Genomic DNA, 12966 nt, shown 5'->3' on the forward strand with positions numbered 1-12966 from the left:
CAGGAAATGAAGAGATTTTTTAAAATTTAAATTCAATTAATTAACATATAATGTATTATTAGTTTCAGAAGTAGAGGTCAGTGATTCATCAGTCTTACATAACACCCCGTGCTCATTACCTCGCATGCCCTCCTTAATGCCCGTCACCCAGTGACCCCGTCCCCCCACCCCACTTCCCCTCCAGTGACCCTCAGTTTATTTCCTATGGTTAAGAATCTCTCATGGTTTGTCTCCCTCTCTGATTTCATCTTGTTTTATTTTTTTCCTCTCTTCCCCTATGGTCCTCTGTTTTGTTTCTTAAATTCCACATATGAGTGAGATCATGTGGTAATTGTCTTTCTCTGACTTACTTCACTTAGCAAAATAACCTCTAGCTCTGTCCACGTCATTGCAAATGGCAAGATTTGACGGCTGAGTAATATCCCGTTGCATATATATCCCACATCTTCTTTATCCATTCATCTGTCGATGGACATCTGGGCTCTTTCCACAGTTTGGCTATTGTGGACACTGCCGCTATAAACATTGGGGGGCAGGTGCCCCTTCAGATCACTACATTTATATCTTTGGGGTAAATACTCAGTCATGCAACAATTGCTGGGTCATAGGGTAGTTTCCTCTATTTTCTACTTTTTGAGGAACCTCCACACTGTTCCCCAGAGTGGCTGTACCAGCTTGCATTACCGCCAACAGTGTAAGACGGTTCCCTTTTCTCCACATCCTCGCCAACATCTGTTGTTTCCTGACTTGTTAATTTTAGCCTTTCTGACTGGTGTGAGGTGGTATCTCATTGTGGTTTTGATTTGTAAGGAAAGGAAGAGGTCTTTATGAAAATAATTTCTATTCTATAGTTTCTGTGTAAATACCTTGATTTTTTTGTGTTATGAACTTAGCTTTATTTATTCAGGTTGTGTGTTTTTATTTGCAGTCTGGAAAAAAAATACCTATCCACTCTATCTTTTGAAAAAATTAATCAGGGAAAATAAGTGGAAAAAAAATATATGGATCTGATTAAAGAATATGACTTCATGAACAGTGTTTGAGGGGGTCAGTTAATAATTCCCTGCTGTTAGGGAAAGGACACAACGAGCAGTAACCAAAAGGGGATGAATTAATTTATGTTAAAATTAAGAACATCTGGTCATCAAAAGATATCATTGAAAGAGTACAAAGGCAAGCCATAGAAAGGGAGATATTTCCCACTTACCATCAATAAAGGACTCGTATCCTAGATCACTAAGGAAGGGAAGGCGTGCCTGCTGCCCTTGGCAGTCCTGAGATGGGAAGGAGAGGTTGCCATCGGGCGGGAGGGCAAGAGAAAGGCTTCTGCTTTGCTGGCCATGTTTTAATTATTGACCTGGGTGATGGCCAAATGTAGGTTTGCTTTGTGACTGTTGACTGAACTGCAAGGTCATGTTTTGTACACATTTTTGAACAAATGTTTTATATCAACAGAAAATCTTATCTCTTTTTCAATTTGGTAACAGCTTTATTGTGATAGGTTCCACCTATCATTAATTTGCCCTTTTAAAGTATAAATTTCAGAGTTGAGTGAATTCACTTTTTAATAAAGTAGATACTGTGCAGCCTGAGTTATCTAGAATCTGTTCTTCAACAGTTGGGAATTTTAAGATAAAATGCATGTTCCTTTTTAACTGAAGCATTATTTTGATCTTAGAACCCATATGACTTTCAGACCCATCTATCTATCTGAAGTACAGTTTTCCTGATACTAAGTTATTCTTGAACACTAGATGGTGTGATGAGACCCTTACCGCCCGGTGAAGAACAGCACCAAAACAAAAAGCTGTGTCTTGGAAACCACTAACAAGTCCTGTTGAAACTGGAGTGAGGCCTCAAGAATTTTTATTGCACTTTTAAAATTCAGCCTTGTTAACTCAGAAAATAAGGATGGATTTTGTGAATAACTGAAAAAAAAAAAACATTGTAAAGAAGCTAATTTATTACTACCATATGAATGATGTTAATGAGAATATTTTTCTTTTAGATTTGTGTGTTTTTCAGAATATAGTGGTGTGTTCTTTTATTACATTAAATGAGGTAGCAATGATTTAATGAGACAAATTTGATCACCTTGTAGAGGTTAATTTCTCCTTGTCATAGCTTTATATTAGCCAGTTTCTTGAAAGGGGCTGGTTCACTGGAGGTCACCTCCCAGCAGAGAATTAAACACCTTTTAAAAAATATTAATTCCTTCAGATTTTGAAGGTGATAATTAGTAACCTGCTCCAAAGAAATAAATGATGACCTGGCCATTTTTTAAGCCATTGTATGGCTCACCAAAAGTTCACATTTATACCTCAAGCTTTTTAATAATCAGAATTTAATTAGGATTGAATTGTAAAAAAATGAAGGTGGCATAGCCAGTCCCCATTATTAAAGTATATTCCTGACAATGTTACTGATTTTTTAAAAAAAACCTTCCAGTATGTAGAAATCACAATGATTTGTTGAACTGGTGTGTTAAGTCACTGATTTAGGCAGCAGTAGGAAGAGAATATTATTATTAAGAGTGAAGAAATATTTCAGTCTGGAATATTGAAACCAGCCTTTGTTGAATTCCATTCATAAATGCTGCCCATTGTCCCCTCCATACAGTTAACAGAGTGTCTTGTAGCTTTCAGTGGAAGATCTTTTAAAAATATCTGTGAACCAAAAAAAAAAAAAAAAAAAATCCGTGAACTAACTTAAGAATACTGAAGATCTTGACAGTAAACATATGGTCAGTTCACTTACATTCCCAAATTGCTCTTTGTGAGACCTCTCATTTTCATTCGCTGAGAAACTTTCAGAGAATAGTCCAAAGATGAAGGTATGTGTTTTGCACTTTCCTAGAATTACGGAAGGAATGCACAGCCCATGGCCACAGGACAGGGTGTGACATCCTGAGGAGCACCTGCCTTGGCTGTAGAGAGATCTGCTGTTGTCCCCAACCCTTCCACTGCACCCCGTGGCCTCACAAGGCCCCCCACCAGTGTCTCAGAATTGTACACAGGACAATCCAAATATTGACCCGTGTCCCTATTTGTACAGCAGCCTGCTTAGGTCCACTGGGAGTTCGAGGTCATCATACCAGGCAGTTGAGAATTGCCATAAATATTGAGAGGAGGAAAGATACCCTTAGATAGATCTAAGGCTAATTTGAAAACTTGTAGTTAAGGTATTCTAAAATCTTTATCAGGATGTAAATAACTGAGATTTGCTCACATCCTCCCAATTGCTTTGATATACAATATATACAAGCTTAAATTCATATTAGAATCATTGTTTTTTTACTAATATGTCATCCACGTCAAATATTTTATGAATCAATCAGCAAATATTTTGTAAGACCCAAAAGCCTGGTGTACTGTCAGGTTTATGGATTTGTGTGTTGGATGTTGAGGGGGGTATCAGAAGGGAGAAACAAAATGGGAAAAACTAGGATTAGGAAATGGGAAAATTCATATTTCCAAGCACTATGAAAATTTTCATGATGATGCCATATTTCCTTCTTTACAGCTGGTCAGTTTTCTGCATTTATTGAGAATTTTCTATGTAATACCAGAGGAAAGCTCTATGAGGGCAGGAATATATATATAACATATGTACATATACATATATTCACACACATGCATATTTGCATACATATATTTATATATGCATATACATATAATTGTATGTTTATAAATTTTTTATGCATAAAATATATAATTTTTTTAAGCTGATGAATCCAGTGCCTACAATAGTGCCGGGCACATAACACATTCAATGAGTATTTGTTGATTGAGTAAATGACTGCTGGACACTGGCTAGACCCTGAAAATGAGATGTAGAAGAAACGCTCCCTCCTCTCAAGGAGCTCACAGTCTCGTGGACTGTGGAATGGAGTAATAGAGACGGACTCTCAGAGTGGGGGTCCTGGACCGGCAGCATTGGCATCACCTGGGGGCTTGTTAGACATGAGATTCTTAATGTCCACCGAGATCTATTGAATCAGAAACTGGGTGTGGGGCCCAGCAAGCTGTTCTCACAGTTCTGCAGGTGCTTCTGGTTGACCTTGCAGGTTGAGAACCACCTTGTGAATGTAACTATAGGAAGCTTCTGAAATATGTAATGAAAACTAATAGAAATAAGAAGGATGACTCTGTATTGCAAAGAAACTAGGATGTGTTTTTAGCTGAGAAAAGGTATGAGGCATGGAGATGTATTTTAGTTAAGGGAAAAGAAAGTAAATTTTGTCCTAAAGTAAAGCTGGTTATTTCAGAATGGTCATTACAGAATGAAAAAGAGAAAAATAAAGGACAAGCTAGGAACACAGAAGTTTGGGAAAAGAAAAAAGAAAGAGGAAGGAAGGAAGGAGGGGAGGAAAAGAAAGAAAATTTTACCTTTTGTAGTCATGTTGGCTAAAAATTGAATTGTTATAAGGGTTTTTAAAAATAATAAACTTGTTTTTTGTTTTAATAGCTTGCTTATGTAATTTTCTTTCATTTGCTAAAAAGAAAAAGTTTCCTCGGACTGTTGGTCTGCTCTCGATAAGATATTACGGTTTTCTTTACTTTTTAAGTAATCTGCCTGGAAAGCAGAGATGTTATATGTTACTAAAGTAACTTCCTGTGTTTCATGTTCTTTATCGGGTCCTTGATTACTTAACTGCGTCTTATCCTCAAGAGCTGAATTTTACTTTAAACCATGTAACCGGGATCCCTGGGTGGTGCAGCGGTTTAGCGCCTGCCTTTGGCCCAGGGCGCGATCCTGAAGACCCGGGATCGAATCCCATGTCAGGCTCCCGGTGCATGGAGCCTGCTTCTCCCTCTGCCTGCGTCTCTGCCTCTCTCTCTGTGACTATCATAAATAAAAATTAAAAAAAAAAAAAACCAAAACCATGTAACCTTCTAAATTTGCCTTTAAAATCTTGTTACTTGGTTGAATAGATAATTAAGTATTGTTTCAAATAATCTATGTTCCCATTTAGTCAAGTGTTGCAGGCTCTTGATATTTTTGACCAACTTTCCAAAATCAATTTCTAAATAAAGTTTTTTGACCAGGAAAGTAAGCTGGGATTTTCCAGAGGTTCCCTGAAATAGCTCCAAAAGATTTGTTTTCTTTCTTTATAAAAGAGAGACATGCCAAATGAATTGGTTTACGGGATATGCTAAGTCACATGGGAAGTGTTGTCAAATAAGAAATATCAAGCTTTCTTGATGTCCTACTTGTATAGGTACCTGTTCAAAGTGTTCCAGAAAGTAATGAAATCCCTAGAAACCAGATGTCCCAGGATAATGTCATCACTGTAATTCTAGTCATTATCTTTAAATGTTGTATGTCCCAGATATACAACAGATTTTCTGGTCAGCTGCACTGTAACAGACTCCATCAGACCTTTAACTATGGCCATTTTTAAGTCTTTTATCATTTACAGTTACTGTTTTACTCTGGTGCTTTTTAAAAGTTTTCCCGCAAACGTGTTTCATCTTCAAGGAAATTCATGAATGGACTCTAGCAAGTACTGTAGAATACAGGTTTCTGGTAACTTTAAGAGCATCCAGTGGAACTGGGAAAGAATTTCCACAACCAACAGAAAAACTGGATTCAAACAGAACGAATATTAATCACATGAGACTGAATGATCACGGGGCTGAATGAACTGAGGTAGATGAGCATAATTTTTTTTGACATTTTTGTTTGAACGTTGCTTTTGTGTTTTTTTTTTTTTTTTAATGTTCGGTTTTTCCAGATTTAAGAAAAACGTTTTCTCTTTTCTCTTAAGTTACCTATGGATTTACAGCAGTTTGTTAAATTATTCCTTTATAAGCAGAGTTGAAACAGTTACATTTTTTCTCTACCTCATACCTCCAGAATTTTAAAACTGAATGAGTAATTGTATTTTCACAGTGAGACAGTTATTTGCATAAGTTCAGTAAGAATCTGTTCTTACAACGAGCCTGGGTGAGAACATCGGCCGTCCCGGGGCTAGGACTGGAATGCCATATAGGAGAGGTACACGTAGCCTCAGATTCGGCCAGACAACTTGAAGAAGGTAAGGTTGACTTTATGGAGCCAATAAACAATAAAGCCCCTTGGGGAAGTCGGCCTAGTACCTGGCTTCCAGAGGTCCTGGCGGCCTTAGGACAGTGAGTGAGGAAGGTCACTTCCTGGCAGGTTCAAGACCGTCAGGATATTTTGGGGACCTTGAGAAGAGAGGAATTCAACCTGGATGTATAGGTATCGCAAGTGAAGTCTGATGGCAAATCCTTGGCTTGGCTTCCCAGCCTTGAGAGGCTTTTAAGAGTTCAATCTGAGATTCCTTCTAGAAAGTTCCAGCAAAGCAGATGTAGAAGAGCCTAGCTCATCAAATGATTATTCATGCTACGCTTACGTAAATAGGCCAAATTTACTGAAACTAGATCTAATTTGCAAACAAATTAGTCTTACTGTGATTATCTTTGATAGACAGAAAAATGTTTCAGGAATACACCTACGTAAATATCAGCTTCTAGTGCTGGTAATTAGCTTGGATGGGGTTTGTTTTTGGTTTTTTTTGCAGGCTTTTTTTTTTTTTTTTTTGGTCTTACACCTGTAAGATGGAAAGACCCACTGGAAAGTCTCCTGGATCCGGAATTCTGGTTTCCCCCAGTATTTGCCTGTAGCTGTCCAAGCTAACCTTTCCAATTTTCTCCCACTTTTGACTCGGAATCATGAAGAACAAAAGCTGCCCGTTTCTCAAAGCCTTGCAAACGGATTGTGAGCGATTTGATACAGACTTCAGAGAAGAACATGCCACAATAACGCAGGTTTCAACAGCCTTCGTGCCTGCTGCTGTGCGTGCCACTCAGAAAGTTCAAACTGCATAGGATGCTTTGACCCCGACAGCTAGAAATGTTCTTGACGGGGTGCCCCCGGGTTCTGAAGCTGGTTTATAATTTGTTCTAATTGTTAACTTTTGTTTTTCTTTCATTTCCATAGAAATGCCTTATTAAACACCTAATTTCTCGCACAATAGTAGGCCTAATTTGGGGAGCCCAGTTACATCACCACCTCCTAAAACAAGACGTAACTGTGTAACTGAACCAAGCTATTTTCAAGACTTAGAGATTAATTCAGTGAAATAGTAAAACAGGCTACCAACTCAGCTTCTGGATTATGAAGCTTCTTGCAGTTTCAAGGTGGGTCTAAAGGGGAGCAAAATACGCCACTTTGGTGTATGGATTCTGTTCAATTAAAATCATTTAAGATATAGGGATGCCCGGGTGGCTCAGCGGTGGAGCATCTGCCTTTGGCCGAGGGCGTGACCCCGGGGTCCCCCGATCGAGTTCCGCATTGGGCTCCCTGCATGGAGCCTGCTTCTCCCTCTGCCTGTGTCTCTGCCTCTCTCTGTGTGTCTCTCATGAATAAATAAAGTCTTTAAAAAAATTATTTAAGAAATAGCCTTTACAAGAAGGACACCCCTTTGTCCCCCTGAATGCAAGAAATAAATTCCTGTGGGAAGGGCACCCTCCGTGCACCTGCAGGCTAACAGCGGCCTCATCACCAGAGAGGGGCAGTTCAGGACCCAGAAGGCTTTTATCAACAACTTTCTTACTTCTCCGTTCATTTGCGACCCCAAGCCAAACCCCTTTGTCAGTTCATCACAAATAACTGTTTCTTTGTTTTCTGAGAGGTCCAAAAGCTGCCTGCTTGCTCACTTCTTCAGGTCTCACATTTCTATGCGCTCCTGTATGTATGGAGTTAAATTTGTGGGGTTTTTTTCTATCAATTTGTCTTATGTCAATTTAATTCTTCGACCAGCCAAAGAACCCAGGAGGGAACATTTTTCCTTCCTTACACATCTCTTCTACGTGCGCCGCCAAGGGCACAGTGCGGGTTCCTGAAGGAACATTCACGCTTCCTGCCGGGCCGGCCGTGACTTGAAGGCCAACCAGAGAGCCTCTCGGACCCTTCCCGGGAGAGCCGTGATTACCTGCTTCCAAGGGAGACCGACAGCCGGGCTCGTTCATTTATTTGATGACCCTTTGTCAAATGTCTTCATTCTCCGTAGCCGGTGATACTCGCTGCTCTAAGCCGGGTGACCCGGTTCTGGTTAGCAGAGCAGGCTCCCGGGGCCAGCGTCTGTGTGGGGTCCTAACTTCTTTGTAGTTGAGTACACCGGTCGACCAGGTGCCCTGCGGCCCGTGCTACCTGGTGAAGGGGGTGTGCTGGGCCGGGTGATGGGCGGCTGCATCCTCCACCCCGCGCAGGGGCCGCCTGCACAGCTGCAGACCTGGAGCTCGGGCCTGCACGGGGATGTGTGCGGCCGCTCGTGGACACTCCTGAGCACCTGCGCGCCGGACGCCGTGCAGTGCTTCTCCGCCCCCCACGGAAACGGTGTCATTTGCTTTGGACGCTGAGAAATTCATTTTTCACTGTCAAAAATCATAAAATCGAATTTTGAGAAGTTTCCGGAATTTGTTCAGCAGCAGACTGAAGGCATAATCTTTCTTTTCCAGAGCCAACAGCATACTTTACCTCTAAGCACGAGTTTAAAGCGGTGAGTTATGCAAAATCCTACCCGGATAACGGGCCAGAAAACCCTTTACCGACATCTTAGAGCAGTTGTGTAGCTTTGCTAGATTTTCGTCTTTTCGTTTTCCGCATGGGTGGGGGCCTCCCAGACCCCGGTGCCGGGGCACCTTGAGCCAGGTGATTGCGGGCAGGGTTGTCCCCTGCTCTGTAGACACTTAGCTGCAGCCCGGCCTCCACCCACTCGGCGACGGCAGCGGCTCCCCATCCGGGAGACAGCCCAAAGTGCTCAGGGGATGAAGTCACCCCCTGCTCAAAGCCGCGACATAAACCATCAAGTCGGTGCAAGTGTCTATTTTATACACATGCCTCACTGCTTCAGCTGTGAGGGCCACGTCGCTAGCACAACCACGACGCCGACGGTGACTTTTACGGCCAGGTATCAACATTTAAGGATGACACATCGCACTGTACCGCCTTCACATCTTAAAGAACGTAGGCGTAGGGTGGGTGAGGCAAACGCAGGTGCGACCTCACTTCTCCAGCTTTAACGTACAGGGGAAAGTGTCACAACCTAAGCGTCTGCTTGGTTCTGTTTGCTCATTTTTCGAAACCGGATCCATGGGAATCAGCCAAGGCCATTTTGTAAACAGCCTCCACCTGCAATAGGTTTTTCCGCTTGTTTCCAAAAGGTGATGGAAAATCTAGAGAGTCACCCTAGCTGAGCTACCCATCAATCGAAAGTTCACCTGGGGGTGGGGTTTGCTCGTAGCGGGATGTCCCACAGAACCGACCTGACTTCGCTCAGGAGCAGAGATGAGCACAGAATCGAGTCTATTATAATTGCTCCCCCCGCCCCCCACATAGAAAAGTGATATGTCTGCTGCGCGGCCCCAGTTGGCCTGACACTGCGGATCGTTTTGCAAGGACAGAGCACACTTCCGCGTGATCAAGTTTTCCTCTCACCAGTTGATGCAGGTAGGCCCTTCCGTTCTTGTATCAGCATCTGTCACGTATCTTAAAGTCACTGATAAAAAATTTTTTTACTCCTTTCTCTTTTAGGGAGGCTCCGCACCCCCCAAGGTGGGGTTTGAACTCACAACCCAACTCTTGAGACCGAGAGTTGCACGCTCCAACCACCGAGCCGGCCACGTGCACCTAGTCATTGATTTTTTCCATGCAAGTACTGCTGACCATTAAAAATCAAATGCAACTACTTAATACCGTAGAGAACTTTTCTGTCATTTAGGCTGATTTTTTTACTATCTTGTCCCCAAGTAAAACAAGCCCCGTTGGTAGGTATTTGCTGTATAGTATGATGAGTACGCGGGGCTCATCACAGCCCGCCGATGGTGTACCAGCATCCCTTTTCCTTCCCTTATTGAATTTCCCTGAATTTAAAAATTGCCTTGTGGGGCACTTAGGTGGCTCACTTGGTGAAGCAACCGCCTCCTGGTTTTGGTTCAGATCATGATCTTACGATCATGAGACCCAGCCCCACATTGGGCTCCATGCAAGCCATGGAGTCTGCCTAAGGTTCTTGGTCTCCCCCTGCCCTTCCCCACCCTACTTGCACGGTCTCAAAAAAAAAATTGCCCTTTTTCTGGCTTGGTTTTCTATTTTTACTATTAATCTGTAGCCAAACTTGTCTCACAGTTGTCCAACCTACTCTCAATACAAACACTTTGGGGTATCCTAAAGAAATTCTTTGCATTGAAGAAATCTGTCCTAAAGCCTTCTGTCCACCTGCAGTGTGGACCAGTTGCTCGCTCGACATGCCGTGTAGGCGTCTTCAGGGGCCCATGCTTCACAGCTACCCCCAGGGATCCCCTTTCTGGGGACCCGTCTCTTTCTCTATTTGGCGAGGCATAGTTTCCAGAAGATTCCTGAGTGGTGGCAGGATGACTGTCAGATAAGCCAGTTTACACGGAGCAGTTTTGATGCCGTGAGGGACTATCTGCCTAGGTCTCTATTCTCTACCCTCACATTGAATGGAGAGTTTGGTTAGGTACAGAATCATAGATTGGCAATCATTTTCTCTGAAAAATTGGAAGGCATTGTTTCATGATCCTTTTCAGATCCAAGGTCTGGGCTGGAAACCTTAATAGACTAGGGTTACCCTGCACCAGATATTCTGGGACCGTGTAGAGGGGCAAGTAGGGCCTCGTGCAGGGGGGCAGGCTGCGGGCCCCACCTGCACAGGCACAGCTTCCAAAATGTTGCCCTTGATGCCCCTGTTCCCTCTGTCCCGCATGTTCAGGCTTAAAATAAAGTAAAAATCCTTTACTTTCATTTCAGTGATTGGGGTGAAGAAACCCAGAAGTGCAGCAAACGCGGACCCCGGTGGGCTCACCGGCACCTCCCACCCCCGGGCGCTGAACGTCCCGTGAAGCCCGAGCACCTGCTCTATGAACACTTTAGACAACATCCCCTCGATGTGATAAGGAGAATGAGGTCTTCTGGAGGTCTCTGTGTGGTCTCTGAGCAAAGGGTCAGTATGTGGCACGGCCACAGGTTTCTGTGACTTGTGGTGACCACGGCGCTAGGGAAGGGCTGCGGTGTCCCTTCGGGCAGCAGCGTCCGGCCCGAGTCCCTGCCGATGAGCAGACGCAGGTACCTAAGTTACAGCTCAGCCCTGCGGCCGCTGTGGCTGGGGTCACCACTGCACCCTCCCCGCCCGCCTCTGTCTGCCCCTCTCGGCCCATGGCCAGCCTGGCTCCCGGGCCCACGCTTTTCCTGGGAAGCCCGGGCTCTGGCTTTGGTGACCCTAAAGGTACATGGGCCGTGCTGGTCATTCCCCAAATGTTGCTGCTAAGGCTGTGCAGCTCTGGGGGACAAAGCAGTCGGTGGGGGGGGCATCCGTGTTGGTGCAGAAGCCCTTCGGCGAGTAAGTGCGGGCCGCGGTGGGGAAAGCTGCGCGGGGTCCAGGGGGACGGGAGCCCCCCGCCCCCTTCCAGCTGCTCCGGGCGTTAAGGCAGTTGTGAGCCCCGAGGAGCTCCGGTCCGTCCCAGCTGACACCCAGGCCTGGGGGGCGGGAACGGGGCCTGCGGGGCTCAGCCACTTGGGCAGTTGGCTTGGCTTTGCTGGGGTCATGGCCTGGGTTCCGGGGACTGAGGCCCCCGTCAGGCCTCCTGATGGTGTGGAAGTCGGCTTTAGGATCCTCTCGTTCTCTCGCTCTCCCTCAAATAAATAAATCTTAAGAAAAAAGAAAAGAAAAAAGATGCTCAGCTTGGGATGATCCCCGGGGCACAAGGTGGAGTCCCTCTGCCAAGGGGACATGCTGGTGTCCTCTGGGGCCAAGTCTCCCACCAGGGGAGCACCGGGGAAGAGGCATTTTCTTTCATTAAAAAAAGACATTTGCTGCGGGCCAGGAGTCTGGGTGACCCACAGCAGGGCAGCTCCGCCCCGGGGAGCTGGCTGAAGGCCTCGCGGTGCCACCCGGTGGGCCAGCCCTGAGCCGGCGCAGCCAGACCCCGGGGCAGGGGAGGCTGGGGCAGCTTCATTCAGCGTCCCGCTGCCTTGGCTTAGGTGGCCGACGCGGCCGGGGCCCGTGCAGCGGTGGCTCCCGCAGGGTGGTCGGGTCTCGCTCCCCGCGGCCCCGGGGCTCTGAGGCTGAGGCCCCGGAGGCCACGTCCCTGCACCTGCTCAGCCAGGGCCCCGGTGTTAGTGGCGCCAAGTGTCACCGAGCAGCACCCGGCCCGCGGCCCAGAGGCCCGCTGAGAGGGGTCAGCCCGGGGCAGGGAAGCCAGTGACAGTCTCTGCCGATACCAGCTGGGGCTGGTGTCCCGGGCTCTGGGCAGCGCCGCCCCCAAGGCCACCGCCTGAACCGGGGCCTTGACCTCCCGCAGCTTCCAGTGCAATGACGACAGAGTCGAGCACCTGGGGAGCAAAGGGAGTTTGACAGGGGCGGTGGGGGAGGGCAAGGAAGAGATCTGCATTTTTTTTAAGATTTTTTATTTTTTATTTTTTTTCTTTTATTAGAGAGAGAGAGCGGCGCATGGGGAGAGGGGCCGGGGAGAGGCGGAAAGACTCAAGCCGACTCCTCAGTAGCTCAGATCTAAACCTAAATTGTAGCTGGTGAATCTGGGAAGGTTCTGGATCATCCTGCTGCAGGTTTCCCGTGCAGGACAGGCCTGGTTACAGGATGCCTGGGTGGGGGCAGCGCCATCAACTGCACAAGCAAATGTTTCCTGAATCCGCGGGTTTGCTCGAAGCCCCCAAACCGGGAAAGCATGAATGCTGGGGGGTGCAGTGGAAGGTTCTAGTTCAAACTGCCTAGAGGCTTTTGTTTAAATAAATATTTTATTAATTTATTCATGAGACACAGAGAGAGAGGCAGAGACCCAGGCAGAGGGAGAAGCAGGCTCCCTGCGGGGACCAGATGCAGGACTCGATCCTGGGACCCCGGGGTCACGCCCTGAGCGGAAGGCAGACGCTCCACCACTGAGCCCCCAGGGACCCCAACTT

The 12966-nt window shown here is 45.7% G+C and overlaps 1 protein-coding gene across 1 annotated transcript in view; it reads left to right on the plus strand.

Annotated features, from left to right (window-relative positions):
* CDADC1 (cytidine and dCMP deaminase domain containing 1) overlaps nucleotides 1-4464 on the plus strand; it is a 47151-nt gene extending 42687 nt beyond the window's left edge. The window contains exon 10 of the mRNA XM_041731048.1: nucleotides 1755-4464. Within this exon, the coding sequence (XP_041586982.1) occupies nucleotides 1755-1828 (74 nt within the window). The 3' untranslated portion in view covers nucleotides 1829-4464. The remainder of the gene's footprint in view (nucleotides 1-1754) is intronic.
* Nucleotides 4465-12966: the final 8502 nt, after the last annotated feature.

This window comes from Vulpes lagopus, chromosome 16 (assembly GCF_018345385.1).
Source record: "Vulpes lagopus strain Blue_001 chromosome 16, ASM1834538v1, whole genome shotgun sequence".
NCBI classification, from domain to species: domain Eukaryota; kingdom Metazoa; phylum Chordata; class Mammalia; order Carnivora; family Canidae; genus Vulpes; species Vulpes lagopus.